This window comes from Megalobrama amblycephala, linkage group LG5 (assembly GCF_018812025.1).
Source record: "Megalobrama amblycephala isolate DHTTF-2021 linkage group LG5, ASM1881202v1, whole genome shotgun sequence".
Lineage (NCBI taxonomy): Eukaryota > Metazoa > Chordata > Actinopteri > Cypriniformes > Xenocyprididae > Megalobrama > Megalobrama amblycephala.
The window spans coordinates 34,214,484-34,234,331 of NC_063048.1; the positions used below are offsets into that span (position 1 = coordinate 34,214,484).

At 34.3% G+C, this 19,848-nt stretch overlaps 2 protein-coding genes across 10 annotated transcripts in view; one reads left to right on the plus strand and one right to left on the minus strand.

The window, feature by feature from the left end:
* The window catches only part of babam2 (BRISC and BRCA1 A complex member 2), a 103,749-nt gene extending 98,248 nt beyond the window's left edge, over window positions 1-5,501 (minus strand). Inside the window, exons 1-3 of one of the 3 annotated variants that reach the window (XM_048191957.1) lie at window positions 5,401-5,501; window positions 1,810-1,961; window positions 762-838 (exon numbers count right to left, since the gene is read on the minus strand). In XM_048191957.1, the coding sequence (XP_048047914.1) occupies window positions 762-838; window positions 1,810-1,961; window positions 5,401-5,439 (268 nt within the window). In that variant the 5' untranslated portion in view covers window positions 5,440-5,501. Of the gene's footprint in view, window positions 1-761; window positions 839-1,809; window positions 1,962-2,042; window positions 2,194-5,351 lie in introns of those variants that run through there. The other 2 variants (XM_048191958.1, XM_048191959.1) reach the window with 2 other exon arrangements.
* Window positions 5,502-5,534: 33 nt separating this feature from the next.
* Window positions 5,535-19,848, plus strand: part of rbks (ribokinase) — a 33,846-nt gene continuing 19,532 nt past the window's right edge. For 2 of the 7 annotated variants that reach the window (XM_048191961.1, XM_048191967.1), the window contains exons 1-6: window positions 5,624-5,720; window positions 6,824-6,882; window positions 15,592-15,724; window positions 16,301-16,364; window positions 17,488-17,550; window positions 18,534-18,698. In XM_048191961.1, coding sequence (XP_048047918.1) covers window positions 6,827-6,882; window positions 15,592-15,724; window positions 16,301-16,364; window positions 17,488-17,550; window positions 18,534-18,698 — 481 coding nt within the window. In that variant the 5' untranslated portion in view covers window positions 5,624-5,720; window positions 6,824-6,826. Of the gene's footprint in view, window positions 5,725-6,820; window positions 6,883-9,969; window positions 10,052-15,591; window positions 15,725-16,300; window positions 16,365-17,487; window positions 17,551-18,533; window positions 18,699-19,848 lie in introns of those variants that run through there. The other 5 variants (XM_048191960.1, XM_048191963.1, XM_048191962.1 and 2 more) reach the window with 5 other exon arrangements.

The following is a 19,848-nucleotide window of genomic DNA, read 5'->3' on the forward strand; positions in this document are numbered from 1 at the left end:
TAATGTTTTTTTTTTAATTATTATTATTTAAAGTAAAAATTTAAAAATTGTATGGTTTTAGTTGTAGTTTTTTTTAACAAAAATAAAAAAACTATGTGTTTTTTTCTGTGTGTATGGATTAATTTTATGTCCTTTTGAAGGCTTGAAAGTTTCAGAACCCTCTGATAAAAAATTAAACATTCTTCAAAATTAATTTTGTGTTCCACAGAAGGGTGAGTAAATGATGAAGACAGAAATTTCATTTTTGGGTGAACTAATTTTAAATGATAGTGATGTTTGCCTTAGCAAGAATGAGTAATAATGAACTCAAATACACTCTGTTCATTAAACAAAAAATATCACCTCAGCTTTAATAAGGTTTTAATCAATCACTTCATAGCACTTTGATGACAAATTCCAGAGCTGAAGTTTATAAGAACATGTCAAAAATTACAAACACACAGAATAGAAGCCAAACAAAAGCTACCGCAATGTTTTGCCCTCTACTGTATTTCACATTCCTATCCTTTCTACACTTTTCTGTAGGTAATAAGTATAAAACAGTGTTTTATCACTGTAGTTTAAAAATGCAATAAATCAATAATGCATCTCTACACATTACTAAGGGCCACACATTAAATAAACACTACTTTGGGATGTTAGGCAAACACTTTATAGGCTGCAAGAACATATCACTTTTGCAAACCACTATTATAAAACATCAACAAATTTCATATATGATCTCTGATCTGTTCATACTCTAGAAGAGAACTACTACTTACATTTGAGAGTCTCTCCAGCATATGGAATATGAAGTTTGAATCTGTCACAACAAGGACCAGGCATTAGTGATGTGCAGCTAAAGGGAAAAGAGAAAAAAAAAATGTCATTGACACTTTGATTACCGGGTATGATTTTGAGGCTCTACACAGTGTCCATCTTTATTCATCAGAACATATGAAGTACATTTACACTACCGGTCAAAATTTTGGAACAAGTAGGATTTTTTTTTAAGTCTCTTATGCTCAGCAAGGTTGCATTTATTCGATCATAAATACAGTACAAACACTAATACTGTGAAATATTACTGCAATTTAAAATAACTGTTTTCTACATTAATATATTTTAAAATGTAATTTATTCCTGTGATGTCAAAGAAGCTGCATCATCATCAGATCTCGTGCTACCGATTTGGACTGCAGCGCCTGACCCAGGCGGCTGTTCTCATCTTGATCTTGCGTTACTTTGATAGCACACGTGATCATGACACAGCAGCGGTGCCGTTCAAAGTCTGACAAACTTTCTAACCAGAATGCATTGTGTTTGTCAGGCACTGCCACTGATCGGCCTGTGCGGCACTGCATTAAGTCGAACTCACTTCATGACACATGAAACTAAGGAACCAATAAAAACAAGTTATGATATATAGTTAATATGATAAATAGTCATGAATATGCATATAATAAAAATGAAAAAATTAAGACCATGAATAGGCTGTGCAATAATCTTAAAGGCCCTGAACTGTAAAGCTCAGCAAGGGATGAAAAATTACAGCCAATCACTTTTTCAGCAAACATATTACACTGTAGTTGTTTTGATATTATTTTTAATCTAGATTTGAAGAAGTAATTTTTTTATAGTAAGCTCCTGATTGATCAATCGTAAAAAGTCCCCTCAGCTTTCTGGAATTCTGATTAAGCAATTGTGATAAGATTTTAATTCAAAAGTAGGGTATTTTAGTTCAAGATATTAGTCATATAATTTGGAGAACTTACAAAATCATTGTTCTCCAAAAGTTATCACTTATTGTGTAGTTTACAGAACACTTACCCACTCTTGAGGTCAGTGATCCGGAGACAGCTAGATGAGTCTAAACCGACCCGTCCATTGCGCACCACAGTGCAGAGTAAAGGCCGCAGCTCAGGAGAAATCCGGCTCAGTGCCACCTCTGGAGAGAGACTGTTCATCTTCCAAACAAGGCTCTGTCAATGTAATGAGACACCATGACAATGCAGAAATTTAATGTAGATGTACATTCATCATCAATGTTTCCCATTAATTACCTGCCAAAAGTAATTACCACCAGTCTAAACCAAGGGTGGGAACCTCTGGCTCTCAAGATCCACTGTTCTGCAGAGTTTAGCTCTAACCCTGAACAAGCTAATCAAGGTGTTCAGGATTACTAGAAAGCTACAGGCCGGTGAGTTTGATCAGGGTTGGAGATGAATTTTGAGGGACAGAGTTGCCCAGCCCTGGTCTATTCTGTCCCACCACAGTTTCATAATAAAATAACAATAATTTCTTCTCTTTTAATAATAACACAAAAGATCTCTAATATTGTGTTTTGTGTCATTGCTTTGGAAAATCATCTGTCAATTAATATAAATCGAAATCATATTATTATACATTACTATACACATGTTCTGCTGTACACAAAGGAAGATATTTGCAAGAATGTTTGTAACCAAGCAGATTTCGCCCCCCCAATTGAAAACCATAGTATTTTTTTTCCTTCTATGGTAGTCAATTGGGGGGGGGGGGGATCTGCTTGGTTACAAACATTCTTCAAAATATGTTCCTTTGTGTACAGAACAAAGAAATATACACATGTCTGGAAGGCCTGTTCACACCAAGGACAAAAAATAAATATAAAAGAAAAGCAGAGTACGCTCACACTAAAATTATAATGATAACAACACAGAGAAACAATATTGTTGTTTGGGATCACTTTCAGAACGATATTTTCCTGCTGATGAATAAGAAAAACATTGACAGCCAATCACAATCCATCCTGCTTTAGAGAGCTCGAGCAATTAAAGCAACAGACGACAAAACTGTGCATTTCAAATAAACACTAATATACACTAATAATAAATAATAATGAACTAATAAACACTACTATTTTAGTTATCTTTATAGTTATCATTCTTGGTGTGAACAGGCCTTTATGGATATTATTATTATTATTACTATTCTAATTGATTGGCTTCCTCAAAATACCAGTGTGAATGCAATGTAGACTGAGAAAAGAGGTTTGAGTCCACTTTAAAGTCCAGGTACAAGTCAATGAAAAGATATCTGACTTCTCCGTTGCACTCTGACTCTGATAATGAGCTGGAGATATTTTTGAACTCTCAAAGTGCTCCAGATTAATGCATATGTATCTTTAAAATGTAAATTTTCTTCCAGGGAGGGAAGTTGCTGGATCCATATCCAGTAGAAACCAAGGTCCATCTCCCATAGTCTCAGAAAATTCTGTGGAAAACACTGCCATCGTAACTGCAGTTATTGCTGGACTTATGAAATCATGCAGTTTTCAAAAAGTTAAGATGGTTTAGAAAAGGTCAGAGGCCTGTTACATGAAGCTAGCTGAACAAACTCAGAGTTTCAGAGTAGGTTTAGAGTTGACAAAACAAAATTCAGTATAAACATTCCCAGTCAAATCAGATTAAAAAAAAAAAAAGACTTTAAATAAAAAGAAGAAAAAAAAGAAAACCAGATGCAAATGTAGATGCCCCAAAAAGTGCATGGACACTTAAAGGTGCAATATGTAATATTTTCTGCCCGCTAAAGGTCACTAGAGGCCTATTCAAAACAAAGGCGTAGCTTGATGACATCAAGTCTGAGCGTGGAATCTTGGGACATGTGGTCTTCACGTCAACGGACGGTGGAAAATAATCAAGATAGGACTCGGGAAAAAATCATGTTTATGGATGCGATTATTAACGTTACTGTAGTATGAAGCAGAGCGTGTTGTGGGAGCTAAACAAGGCCGCTGGAGCAATTGCGCAACACACGCCGCGAGCAGTGGAACTTTTATTATGCCACAGTCGCCGGCGCTGCTTCTACTTTTCCGGTCACGAGTATGAGGTAACGCAGCTCTGTTTATCATATTAGATACATTTGAGCATGTTGAAAATGATGTTATAACGTTACTCTGTGTGTTTGCTCGGCGGCTGCTGAGACACTTGTTGCACACTGCAGTAAACTAGAATGATATTAGAATATCATGTTAAATGCTGGATGGCTTGTGTTGATAAATGGCATGCAATTAATTTTAAAACGTATTGTATGATGGAGAAAATGCTGTATTACTGTTACTAAAAATAAAGCTGCTTCTGATTATGCTATGTTAGCTACTTCACAAAATAGTGTTTTTCTCTGAGGCATGGTAAAGCATTGTACTCTCAAAAAAAAAAAATCAAGAAAATTAGATTTAAACAATAAGACTAAACATGTTGAGCTATATAACAATAATTAGTTTTCTGTCTATAAATATATCAAAACAGTTGTTCCCTTGCCTATTAAAACATGTAAATATTAAAGCGTCTTTGGTGTTTCCATGGTTTCAAGAAAATAAAACCAGAAACCAAGGATAATGCGGGTATGACACAATTGACAGGCGACTCCTCACACGTCCCGGAGCCTAGGATAAAATTGCAATTTTCTCACGATTTACAAATACTTGCAAACATTTGGGATATTGTAAGTACTACAGTGAACAAAATATATGGCCTAGTGGATTTTGGATATTTTACTGCAAAATTCTTACATATTGCTCCTTTAAGTTGCACATAAAAATGTATGCATGTAATTGTATTAGATAACAACAAGATATCAAATCTGTATGAGCAAACAACGATGATAGACATTTTCTCAGAACTAAAATTTCTGAATCATGTCTGCAAGCATCAACTAATCCCACTGTCACTGGTAGGGGAAATATGAATCAGGTTCCCTCAACACTGGTAACCACAACTATGAACAGATCACTATCAGGCAATCAGAAACTGTCTATAACCGCTCTCTTCATTTTGAACAGTATTTTATACTTAACAAACTTCTTTTAGAAATTCTTACAGAAGTGTACCCCCACTATCACCTTAAATAAGAGATTATCAGATATAAAAACAGAATAGGATGTCCTTGTTGACACTAATTAATGAGTGGATTTCCACAGTATAAAAGAAATAAATCATTTATACAGAAAAAAAATAAAAAGAAAAAGAAATCGCCATCAGCGTGATATTCAGCTGTGTAAACCATATTATTATATTAGAACACATTATAAACACTGATATTTCCTAGTACTGTCAAGCAGCTGCACTGAAACAGAAACAATAACACTACCGCCGCCGAGCTTAACCCTGTGAATGAATTAATCGAAGAATTTGTGTTTGTTGTGTAGATTAATTTGATTTAGTTTGTTATTCAGTTTGTTTTGGAGCTGCAAATATATGCTAACAGACTGGCTAACATGCTAATCCAGCACTATGAATGAGTCTTTTTAGCCTAATTATGTTTCTTTCATTATCAACGGAGTCGTTTCGATAAAGTAATTTTTTTGTAAGTAACAAAAGCCTTTTCAGTACCTTTTATATGTAATGTAGCACAAATTTTGAGTATAAACTCATTCCTTACTTCCGCTGTTGTTATTGAGACTTGTTTATGAATGTTCATCAATATGCCTGATACCTTTACCACAACATTACAGAATGACTACGCGAATAATACGTGCATGTGTTCAGTAGTATAATATATTAGACACGGCTACATTTTCTACATGATAAAAATGTTTGGGCTCGTTTTAAAAGCATAAATAATTATTTTTTAAAGACAGGAGAATACTGGGACAGCTCAAATGGTCTTCCGTCTAGTCACATGTGTTTCTGTGCTGTCAAATAGACGTGAGTACAAAGTGCTGCTTTGGCAAATCAGAAATCGCTTTACTCAGTGGACAAGTAGGTACAATGTAAAATATTTTAATGTACCAAATGTTTTCAAATGCTATACACTTGAAATTATTTAATGCGGTATTGCATGAATTCTTGTGAATAAAACGGTTAATCAACTATATCCCATACATTGAAAAACATACCAGTTGCTAGTACATTTCACAAACAATTACAAAGAAACGGCAAGTAACACATTGAATTAATCGAGAAATTTAGTAGAAAACTGAAATGTTTTATTATAAAACGTACATCAATAATCTTCAATAATCTGTGTTGTTTACAGTTCCAGAAATTGTTTTTCACAGATAATAGGGACGATGCAAAAAAATTAGTAGACTTTGATCACAACTACTGTCCTGCTAAACCAGCCTAGATAACATAGTTTTGTAAAAATCATTTTTCACATAATGTCTCTGATTGTAAATAAAATACACTTCTATCCTAACTGGATACTATTATTCCCAACATTGAACATTTTGGGGCTGCAAGAACAGGACTAATAATAATTTATAATTTGTCAGGTAATTGTAAAATTATTCTGACTGAATTTGACATGTTGCAGCTCATATAAAATATTACATCCATACGTATATTAAATCACTAAATTCTTTCTTTCACATGTAACTGTCTTTGTTTGTTTTATCGTGCAGCGAGGATCAAATATATCAAAGTGTCAGCAAAACACTTCAAGCCATTAAGACTGATTTGAATCAAAGTATGCAGAAAATGCAGCCTGGACTTCAGTTATTTTGAGAAAATGTAGGCTGTTCCTTAGCCAGCGGCAGGCTTTTACAGTCCCCTGAGGCCTGCTGGGAGATTTGAGCAGATTAACACTCTACTATTCACATACGTTGCCTACACGCAAGGGATTGAATTAATGAAGGATTTCCATGGTTGTTGTCAATCACATGATCCAGTCCTGAAATAATCATCCACATTAGAGTAGGCATGTTCAATGTGGAGCATAACTACAAACCATTTAATTGTTGCTCTCTGAAATTTAATCTCAGCATTTTGTTAGAAATGAATGTAAATAATGTCTGATGTTTTAGTATTTTAATATTCAGTCTAAATGTTTTTTTTTTTCTCATTATTATTAATGTTATTAGGGCATGCCTGAAGACGTGAGTGTTGTAGTGGTGGGTTCTTGTATGACCGACTTAGTAAGGTAAGTCATCAAAGGATTTTCGTGTCATGGTGAACCAGGCCTGGGGCAAATATGTGCCACATGTTTAAAATGCGGGGGCAAAACTGCCTTTGTAATGCATTCCTCTGTTCTGATGAACAAAAAAGGAAAAGAAAGCAGTGATTGCAGCAAAATCTACAGTGAAAATGAATGATAGAGATCCATGTAATCTTACTGTATGTATCTTAGAAAAGCAGTTATGATATTGTGCAATATTTACAAATACAATTTTTTTGTACAACCATTTTCAGATACATTTTAGAGAATTTATTTCAAATAATTCAACAGTTTAACAGAAATATGCCTTCATAAAACAAAAATCATGTTCATGTGCCTCTAAAAAGTTATAGGGACCCAGACACTTTTTAATATCACCTTAATAAAGATACCTTTCTGACTCTGAAAGAGTTATGAAAAATAATCATAAACATACTCAGGTTCAATTTCATGCTTAACTTGAAATTTACATTAATCGCTTTGCTCATTGTATAGCAAAACAAATCTACTTAAAGCTGAGACCTCATATATCATTCTAAATGATGACTTCATGCTCATGTGACAAATCGCTATGATTGTGGAACATATTCCACTTGCAGAAGGCAGACTTAAAGATTTTAAAATAACTCTGAAAGGAATTAGTCCTTCCAGCAGGAACCAAATAAGGTCCAACAAAGGCAGATTTGGGGAACTGCCTTCTGTTCTGCCAGCTCTGTCTATTATTAATATTTCCCCAGGGAACTGATTCACTGCTCACTGGTCACATTTGCCGTCGGCAATTTTTTTTTCCAGCGTCAAGTGTGACCTAGTCATACTGGCTGCAGTATTTTCAGCTCAGGTGTACTTTTTGACTAGAACACGGCCTAAACTTGCAGCTGTGCAAACTGGTAGTAAACTTTCACCTTGCATACACCCTGAGTTTGTATTTTTACTGTGTAATTTATTCCTGTGATGGCAAAGCATCATTACTCCAGTCTTCAGTGTCACATGATCTTTCAGAAATCATTCTAATATACTGATTTGGTGATTCTTATTCCGTGATACATTGGTTTTCAGGATTATTTGATGAATTGAAAGATTAATTATTATTATTATTTTGTAACAAATGTTTTAATCAATTTAATGTATCATTTCTGCATAAAAGTAATGATTGCTGACCCCAAACATTTGAACAGTATAGTGTATATATATATATAAATATCCCCCAAGTCTCTGTGTTGTACTAATCCCCATTTCTTTAATGTTTATGGGGTATTTCTTTTAAACAAAGGTCCAATTGTTTATAAAAACTATAGCCAAACCTTATTATTTGAGGTATCACAATTGGGGTAGGACATGGTATGCCAAATTTGAATAATTCAGGTTAGGTGTTTGTTCAGAAGAGAAAATGATTCTCAAAGAGCAAGGTTATCCAGAGGTAAATTTTTCTTTCCATACATAATCATATTCATTTCTTTCTTTGTCATACCCTACGTGATCAAAACAAACACCTTATTAAAAACCAAAGTTCCAATTGCTCATATATGTTACCATTTAAAAATCCAGTCATCATTGTTGGCCTTTGAACAGAAGAGATTGCATCAATTAGGCAATAGTTCTGATGGGAAGTATGTGTTTGTTTTTTTGGAGAGTGGCTGACACATTTCACCCATCAAAGTTCTATGCATGACTTTGAAGTGTAAAATCCAGTTTTCTATGTGGCTTGTGTTTGTAACAGTCAAACGGAATCAGACACTTTGAAACGTGTCTCGTGTGGAACATTTGTGTGTTTGTGATGAAGCCAGACAGTGCCACCTGCTGATTGCTATTTGAACCGATTGGTTTGCAATCACTGGAGCCGTCAGTATTTTTCACTTGCTATATGATGTTAGTCGAAAGTGTGCATGTGGCACACGTAAGTTCTGCATACTCTTGGGTGGGCTCTCAAATATTCACATAACAATTAACTTAAGGCACTTTATCTTTGGTTCAAACTGGGCCATTTTTGTAATAGAGACATAACTGATAATACCATGTTACTTTGATAAATATCATAGCCCTCAAAGAATAATATTCACCCCAAAATAATAGTTTAATATTTCTGTTTATCCTTCACTTAGGCTACATATTTATATCTTTTTGCAAGTATATTTAATTAAGGCAAGACAATAGGGTAAACATTTTAAAGGAATAGTTCACCCAAAAAACGAAAATTCTGTCTTTTATTACTCACCCTCATGTAATGTCATTCATCAGCTCACACATCAGTTGTGGTAAACGGATGCTCAAACATGTTTACTTGGCATGCGAGAACCAATGAGTTTCATTCTTGTGTGTTACACAGCACATTTGAGCTTCCGCAAGAGGTTTGTTCTCGTGCGTCATTCAGGTTCGGTTGAGCATCTGATCAATTTTTATATGTGAATAAAAGCCTAAATTAAATCTTTTCATCATATAACGCGATCAAAGTGAATAAACCGCTCAATTCATATGGATTAATTTTACAATCTCTTTATGAAGTTTTTGAAGCATCAAAGTGACACTGTCTATGGAGGGACAGAAAGTTCTCAGATTTAATCAAAATATCTTCATGTGTGTTCCAAAGATAAACGAAAGTCTTAGAGGTTTGGAACGTCATGAGGGTGAGTAATTAATTAGACAGAATTTTCATTTTTATGTGAACTAACCCTTTAACTATTCACCATACCATCACAGTGCATTAAGATAATGGTTTTAAAATACAAGTTTTCTGAATGTTTTTTAAATATGCCAATGTTCTTTTGTTCTTGTTTATTTATATAGCACAGTTTAATATAACTTTGTTTGTCCAAAGTGCTTCACAATCCCAAAAAGCTAAAGAAAAAAATAAAATGGTATAAACAAACATATAACCTTAGAGAAATCATACACACAATAAAAATCAAACTCCATCATTAAAACTCACAGTCAGAGTTTAGCAAATGTGATTTTAACATGGCTTTGAACACAGGTAAAGATTTGTCAGATCTAATAGTGACAGGGAGATTGTTCCACAATTTAGGACCGGCTCGAGAAAAGGCATCGAGTCACCTTTATGTTTGTATTTTTTCCTAGTAATGCAAAGAAGATATTTATTTTTGGATCTCAGGGATCTGGGGGGGAGTGTAACTTGTCACCATCCTGGACAGGTAAACAGGTAAATTGTGAATGACCTTAAAAACAAGTACAAAAATCTTATAAATAATTCTATAACATACTGGCAGCCACTTCAGTGAAAGACTTGATCATTCTCGCTGCTGCATTTTGGATTTGGGGCATTTACTAATTAAATATACACTAATTTATACAAATATCTAGCAATCTGAACATTGGTTAAAGCTAGGTTCAAAATTAATGTAATTTTGTTGACATATTAAGAGTTAAAGAGAGTTTACAGAGCAGATTCTGGATATCTTTTATTTTTTTATCAGAAATCAGAAAACGTCAACATCCATAAAAAAGGAATACATATTGTAGGAATAATATACATATATATACAGTACAGTCCAAAAGTTTGGAACCACTAAGATTTTTAATGTTTTTAAAAGACGTTTCATCTGCTCACCAAGGCTACATTTATTTAATTAAAAATACAGTAAAAACAGTAATATTGTGAAATATTATTACAATTTAAAATAACTGTTTTCTATTTGAATATATTTCACAAAGTAATTTATTCCTGTGATGGCAAAGCTGAATTTTCAGCATCATTACTCCAGTCTTCAGTGTCACATGATCCTTCAGAAATCATTCTAATATGCTTATCTGCTGCTCAAGAAACATTTAATGTGTACAATTGTACAAAATATTTGTGTACAATATTTTTTTTTCAGGATTATTTGATGAATAGAAAGTTCAAAAGAACAGTGTTTATCTAAAATCTAATCTTTTGTAACATTATAAATGTCTTAACTGCCACTTTTGATTGATTTAATGCATCCTTGCTGAATAAAAGTATTCATTTCTTTAATTTCTTTAAAAAAAAATAAAAATAAAAATTCTTACTGACCCCAAACTTTTGAACGGTAGTGTATAATGCTACAGAAGCTTTGTATTTCAGATAAATGCTGTTCTTTTGAACTTTCTATTCATCAAGGAATCCTGAAAAAAAAAGTACACAACTGTTTTCAACATTGAAAATAATCATAAATGTTTATTGAGCAGCAGATCAATATATTAGAATGATTTCTGAAGGATCATGTGACACTGAAGACTGGAGTAACGATGCTGAAAATTCAGCTTTGCATCACAGGAATAAATTACTTTGTCAAATATATTTAAATAGTACACAGTTATTTTAAATTGTAATAATATTTCACAATATTACTGTTTTTTACTGTATTTTTAATTAAATAAATGTAGCCTTGGTGAGCAGACGAAACTTCTTTTAAAAACATTAAAAATCTTAGTGGTTCCAAACTTTTGGACTGTACTGTATATATATATATATATATATATATATATATATATATATATATATATATATATATATATATATATATATATATATATATATATATATATATAGTACTTAATAATCAATCACCATATTCATATAACATGGTATTTTACATAATATTCCAAAGTACTTGAACAATACAATGAAATTACCATGTCCAAAAACATGGTAATTCTTATTATTCAGTAATTCTTTTGTTATAAACAAATACTTGCTCCTTTATTGCCCCATGGACCAGAATGTACAGCACATACTGTTACTCATGCAGGCTGTTTTAGGTCCTGCCTTTATAAAGTAGTAAACATCTGCTTGAACCACAGCCTACGTCACAAAACACCTGTTGTGTTTCCTCTTGGCACAGGAAAGTCACAGCATTTGTATCAGAACTGGGTTTGTGGGAAAATGACTATTGCTCATAAAACAATAGAGGAACTATAAGCGAGGTGTTAAGGTGAGGCTAGACTGTCTATAACCTTCGACGCAGACGATGACTCAATCAGACAACCTTAGAATGCTGGTTAGGTGGACAAGTTGTGAAATAAAGCATCCACACTAAAGACTTTTAGTGCAACGTGCAATATGGCATAATAAGTCCTGCCTTCTTCTTTTTGTTGTTTTTTGTCATGATTTGAGTGTTTAGAAACAAGATTTATGAGACAGTTGTCCGATTTCATTGTTGATTTCAAATATGAAATTCAATCGTAAACTTGGTGAACAGCTTTGGAGAATTTAATGTTTCCCCATTCAAAGAGATATAGGAGCTGGACTTGCATGACTGAAAGAGCTGCCTGAAAGGCATTTCAAACATGGCTGACCAGTGAAATGACTTATCTTATATGGACTTTGTATATTCCTATTGGCTGTCCAGTTGAATCCGTGCAAATAGAAAGTTCAGTGCAGTTGTGCGGTCATAATTACAATTTTCTTCATCTTTAATGAACCAAGTGCATTGTTTGTGGTAAAAGTATAGCAGATTTGAAGTTATTACTAAATTAGACTGCAATAGTAGTGTTTTACTTATCCTTCTTCAGAGTTTTTGACTAGCAACACTTCATATTATTTATCATTTATAATATATTAATCCATTACTCAGTTAAACAGAGTACTCATGCAAAATTCAGTTAAGATTTTTTGTTTGTTTGTTTGTTTGTTTTGTTGAAAATGTGGGGGAAATATGCCTTACGGTCGCTTTAAGTATATAATTTCCCCCCATTAGTTCTTTATTTTAAGTTGTTCAGGTTTTTTCTTTATCAACATCATTTACCACAGTTCATCACAAACATCATAAACAACAAGCTAAAATATCTTCACTTTCCGCTCACTTTACTGAAATCTCGGCAGTATCTATATTCATCTGCATTGACTTCCTGTAATATTCCCTCTCTTAACCACACCACACAAACAACATTTATGTGAAAAACAACTTTATCGGCTCATTCTGCCATCACATAAACACGGGCTCCCGGAGACTTGGATTGGGGCCAGACCGTAACTAGATGTCTGGGATTGGGTTTTTTTTCTGTTGTTCAATAGAATGAGTAATAGCTGCTAGTTCTGCTCGGGTGAAAGGCTGATGGACCCCGCTCTGAAATGTCACGCACTAAGCAGCACAGCAATTAGCTTTTTAGGGAGTTCAGGGCACCTGCCTTAGATTTAGGAGGGCTCAGGTTGTCATGTCATATTATTTTCATTTACAGCTCATAAACATAGCATGTTTCCAGTAAAAGTCCCTTTCATTCAAACAATATGGACTTTTTAGAACTGAGTGAATGGACCATCTGTCATTCCTCTGAAAACAAAGTGCAACAATTGAACACTCACAATGCATTAATTCAACAATTGCTTTAAAATTAAGACAACTGAAGTTGATTTACAAACTTTGTGAAATAAATCTCTGAATTTCATCAATTCCTTTTAACTTGAATGTACTTCTGCTTTTGGTTGGATAGGGTTGACTTTCAGTTTTTGTCCATATAATGTCATAATTGGACCCCATTGACTTTCATTGTATGGTACGGTGACCCGAAGAGAACATGCTCGGTTCGCAACGTTAACTCGTGGGAACGTGATAATATGTCGTGGCCACGCGATAATTTTGTCGAGGTAACGACATCCTTATGTCGTGGCCACACGATGTAAAGTCGTGGCCTCGAAATCATATGGTGAGGGAACGATATATTTGTCTTGTGGCCACGACTTCTTCGTTTTGAGGAAACTACATAATTTCTCATGGCCACTAGTTAAATGTGTAAACAACATGCGCGACCATGGCAACCTGGAATTATCAGAAATGGAATCGGCCTTTAATAATATTTATTTTTAATTAAGAAAAAGCAGAGAATTAAGAAATGATTATATTAACATATTGCCTATTGTTGTTTGCAGTGCCTACAGTACAGCAGCATTCGAATGAAGTTTATCAATAAATGTTAGAATATGCCGTGTAGCTATATTTTAATCACATACAACAGTCTTTTAAATCCATTCACTGATTGTTAATTTTTATATTATTATTATTATTATTATCATTATTGTTTACATTTTTTTATTCATTATGTAGCCCTATTTGATTTACTTTCCCCTTCATTTCCCGTATGTCTTTACCTTTCTGTAGGCCTATATTATGTTAGCTATATTTTGTAAATACATTAAATGCCTGATCATGCAATAAAAATGTGACTTTATGACTTTTGTCTGTAGCCTGAAGATAGGCTAAATGAGCGTCTGTTATCATTTGTAGCGCCACATGTCTGCGTGACAGCATTCGAATGAAGTTTGAATAATTTATTATTAATAGGTTATATGTTAAAAGAATATTTAAGCTACAAAAAAGTTTTTTTTTAAAATCCATTTACGGATAAAGCCTAGGCTAAACTTAATTTTGTTTATCATTTTATATATCATTAAATTATTATCATTTATATATCATTTTATTTAGGTTTGACAGGCATAATAATAATAATAATAATAATAATAATAAAGACATAATCAGCTTAAAAAGCTGTGAGATTGGATGGATAAAAATGTTTTCTTCTAGGGCTAGGCCTTTATTATTTAATGTTCTAACATATTCTTTTATCATTAGTAAATGAAGTTTGTTATTATCAAATTGATAATAAACTTCATTCGAATGCTGTCTATTGGCAGCATCGCGTGCAATATAATAGGCTATTTATAGCTTATTACATTGCGCACGATGTTGACTATATAGACAGCATTCAAACAATATATTGATATAATAATTTCTTAATTCTGCCCTTATTTTATCATTCTTAATTCAAAATAAATATTATTAAAGGCCTATCCATTTCTGATATTTCCAGGTTGCCATGGTCGCGTAGGTTGTTTACGCATTTAACTCGTGGCCATGAGAAATAATGTCTTTCCCTCAACATATGATCTCGAGGCCACGACTTATTATCACGTTCCCACAAATTAATATCTCATGGCCACGACATATAGACCCTTTTCACGTTTCCAGGTTTCTCAGAAGCGGAAGTCATCATAGTTGGGTAAAAATCTATAGCGGTGAATAAGAGAATACATTAAATATATTTTTTTGTGTTTCCATTTGCTCAAATAGCAAAAGAAACAATTCACAATAGTATTTTCACAACTTTCAAAAATAGGAAAAATAGAGAGCGATTGATAACCGCAGTCAGAAGAGAGAAAGATATAATTTTTACCGTCACTCCCATAGCCGCTGCGACCCTCACAGCAGCATTAACTAGTTTTTTTGTAATTTGATGCAAAGGTAACATAGTATAGTATAGTATAGTATAGTATAGTATAGTATAGTATAGTGTTATGAATGTACATACGTTTAAAAAAAAAATGAAAATGTAAAAAACTTTGCAGGATTTATGATATTGATGACCGTTAAAACCACAATCTTAAATGTGGCCGCGGCAAAACTAAGTGAACCAAACATGTCCCCTCCTGGTCACCATAATATAGACTAAAACACTGAGACACTTTTCAAATGATGTTCTTTTGTGTTAAGACTCACAAAAAAAAAAATGCAAATGGGTTAAGAATGACATGTGTAAGTAAATAACGAATTTCATTATGGGGTCAACTACCTTTAAGTACAATAAAATGTGGGTACTTTTTTTTTTGCCTTCCCTCAATTTAATTCTTGGTTAGATACTTTGGATTTGTATTTAAATAACTTCTGATGCATGCTTTCATTTTTTCAGTACTTTTTTATAGCCTAGTCCCTTATGTCTTTCTGTCAGTCAGGCACCAAGACTTCCCAAGGCTGGAGAGACGATACATGGACACAAGTTCTTTATCGGTTTTGGTGGTAAAGGGGCCAATCAGTGTGTCCAAGCTGCACGAATGGGGGCCAAGACTGCCATGGTGTGCAAGGTACCCAATATGGTCTGCTTTTCTGAACATCCTAAATAACTGAATATAGCCTGAAGTACACATAGAGTATCAAGTTTAGGTTGATACCGGAGCAATTCATGTATTTCAGCATTTAACCGCACAAGAGTAATGAAGCTCTTCATTTTGTCAGTGCAAAGACCCCAATCAATACCGAAGCGTATGCAGTGTGTAAAAATAGACTCCTATGCTTTCAGAAACATTCAAAGAGAGATCATACTTCAAAGACAGAAGGCCAGGTAGTGAAGGGTCTCCACTGCTGGGGCTTAGGACCCCATCCTTGGCATGTCTTTACCAGTGTGGGATAAAAGCAGACCCAGCTGGGAAAAAAGGAACCCTTTTGCCCTCTACCTCAACATTGAATGTCTCATAGAGAGGAAGAGAAAGAGAGAGGGGGAGATTAAAGTTGTATTTGTAGAGTGGAGGCGTTTGTTTGGGGGTGCTATATCTGGAAGGCTTGGCCTGATATAGCAATGCAGAACTTTGGCCGGTCAGTGAGTTGCTAGAAAATATCATCTCAAGTTCCGCTTTTCATCTTTGGTTGCTTTTTCTCTTCAGGTCGGCAGAGACGTTTTTGGGAACGACTACATTCAAAACTTCAAAAATAATGGCATATCGACTGGTAATGGCCAAACTATGCTTTCACGTTGTTTCACATCTATGGCTACCTACAGACAGGCAGCCAAAAAATAAAAAATAAAAAAATAAAAAAAGGTGTATGCAACTCAAATCTATTTAGTTTTTCATAATTAGAAAATTGTGATTTTTTTTTTTTTTTTTTTTTTACAAACCTGACAATACAAATTAGTAGGTGGTTTGAAATCAAATTAAAATAATGTTTTGATATGAAGTAATTGTGAATAAGATTGTATTTGAATTAGTTTTTTCTCCATTATTTGGGTTGCAGTATGTGTGTAACTTAATTCAGTACAAAGTGTGCAATATTGCTTCTAGCTGTGTCTGAATTTACACATTTTACACAACAAAAATATATGTTCTGTGAACATCGAATAAATCTGACATTTATATGTATGATTGTGTAAAATACAGTAATGTCTCCAATATTTGTCATCACATGGACCTTGATAAGATGGTGAGATGCCATGATGGTCGTAAGCAGAAGCAAAATTTCCAGTTTTACATCCAGTAATTTACATGATGACAGCTACTCTTATCATTCCAGTGTCTACGTCATTATTACTAGTAGCCAATGTAGATATATCAAATATTGATTACGCTGTCAGAACAAGCATATCTGATTTTGCTTGCTCAATGATGAACAGTGACAGACATCAAAAACAAAATCTTGCTTTGAAGATGTTTAGATATTTTTACTTGAAAGCAAGAAAAAATACAGAGCATGAACATGATCGTTTTTGCAGTTTATTTGTGTCCCTGGTATGCCCTGTTGTGTATTTTGCAATCTGATAATGACATGATTGAAATTATATTGTCCCTTTTTGTAGTTATCTACATTTTGTTTGTAGTTTAGCTTATTAGGTTTTGTGCTGAATTGATCAACTTTATTATTTATTTCAGCTGTTTATCAGTTGTTAGATATTTTATATTATCAGTAACCTGTAGTTTGGCAGGATACAATTTTAAAATTGCTTCCCCAACATTGTATTGTCATAATTTATAAACACTGTAAAGATTTTATATGGACATTCTGATTCGTTCAGTTCAGTTTTGTATACTGTAAGCAATTTAGGTTATCCACTTCTCTCTTTCTCTCCCTCTCTCAGCCTATGCAGAACAGACTGAAAATGCTGCGACTGGAGCTGCCTCTATCATTGTAAATGACACAGGTAAAATTAAATTGGTCTGAGTACCGAGCCTTGCTGCATCCCTGATTTTTAAAAGCCCCTAAAATAACATCAACACAGCTAAGTACTCTTCTGAATGAGACATAAATGAGTGAGAAGTTCTCTACCTGTGTCCACCTCGCCTACACAGGGTTATTTTAGACCCAGTTTAATGTAGCACTACTTGGACTTAAAGAAAGGTGACATAACCAGCCTGCCTCTGAATGCAAGGCCTGCTGCATTGTAAATGCCATGGTTTAGTGATCCAGCATAAGTGCTAAGCCTCGTGGCAGTCTACTAGCACCACAGTGAGCACTCCAGGAAGAGCTCAGATTGGCGTCATGATCACCATAACAACCTACTTTCAGTGTCCTAGCTTCCTGTGTGAATATCACAGCGATGTGAATTTGAACAATTATCCCGCAAGCTAACAAGGAAGCTGAAATGAGGAAAAAGCTTTGATAATATCTCCTGACTCTGCAGTGTGGTTTTTGAATGCTTAAAACAGCTCTTTATATGTGTCTGTCTGTTCATGGCACAATACCGAGAGAATTTCATACTCCTATATCCATGGCCCTAAAATATATTTGCACACTTTGCATTAGATAACAAAATATCACAGTGGCGTCTGAAAATATGTTCAGACAGAAAAAAGGTCCCAAGGTAATTTTAGTTCATCACGTTCCATAATACTTAGGACAACAAAAAAGTGTCCAAATGCTTTGTCTTAATTTTCAACAGTATAAGAAATGTATTGTTTTATTACTTAAAACCTAAAACCAAACTTCTTTTTTTATTTTGAAGAATGTTTCTTTTCTTTCTTTAAAATAAAGACACTTAGTTTGATATGCAATGGATTCATATATTTTTAAGCGTGACTTAAATGTCTGAATATTTTAAAATTATGTTTTAGTCTAATTAACAGTGATGTCTCCTTAAAGGTTTATAAGCATCTTGTGGTCACGGTTTATATATTGTATTTACAGGGGAAAATGCCATAGTGATTGTCGCTGGCGCTAATATGCTTCTGGGGCAAGAGGAGCTACAGCGGGCACAATCTGCCATAGTAAATGCCAAGGTGCTCATTTGCCAGCTTGAGATCAACCCAGATGCATCACTGCAGGCCTTGAGAATGGCCAAAGAGAACCACGGTCAGTTACGCATCTTTGCTTCATCTCAATGTACTTGATTGTCTCACCCCACTTCCTGTAAAGTCAAATTTCTTAATGCACAAGAATCTTTACTGAAAATTGTGATGTTAAAGGATTAGTTCACTTTCAAATAAAATTTTCCTGATAATTTACTCACTTCCATGTCATCCAAGATGTTCATGTCTTTCTTTCTTTCTTTCTTTCTTCAGTCGAAAAGAAATTAAGGTTTTTGATGAAAACATTCCAGGATTATTCTCCTTATAGTGGACTTCAATGGCCTCCAAATGGTTGAAGGTCAAAATTACAGTTTCAGTGCAGCTTCAAAGGGCTTTAAATGATACCAAACGAGGAATAAGGGTCTTATCTAGCGAAACGATCGGTAATTTTCGAAAAAAATGTAAATGTATATGCTTTATATACAAACCCGATTCCAAAAAAGTTGGGACACTGTACAAATTGTGAATAAAAACAGAATGCAATGATGTGGAAGTTTCAAATTTCAATATTTTATTCAGAATACAACATAGATGACATATCAAATGTTTAAACTGAGAAAATGTATCATTTTAAGGGAAAAATAAGTTGATTTTAAATTTCATGGCATCAACACATCTCAAAAAAGTTGGGACAAGGCCATGTTTACCACTGTGTGGCATCCCCTCTTCTTTTTATAACAGTCTGCAAACATCTGGGGACTGAGGAGACAAGTTGCTCAAGTTTAGGAATAGGAATGTTGTCCCATTCTTGTCTAATACAGGCTTCTAGTTGCTCAACTCTCTTAGGTCTTCTTTGTCGCATCTTCCTCTTTATGATGCGCCAAATGTTTTCTATGGGTGAAAGATCTGGACTGCAGGCTGGCCATTTTAGTACCCGGATCCTTCTTCTACGCAGCCATGATGTTGTAATTGATGCAGTATGTGGTCTGGCATTGTCATGTTGGAAAATGCAAGGTCTTCCCTGAAAGAGACGACATCTGGATGGGAGCATATGTTGTTCTAGAACTTGGATATACCTTTCAGCATTGATGGTGCCTTTCCAGATGTGTAAGCTGCCCATGCCACACGCACTCATGCAACCCCATACCATCAGAGATGCAGGCTTCTGAACTGAGCGCTGATAACAACTTGGGTTGTCCTTGTCCTCTTTAGTC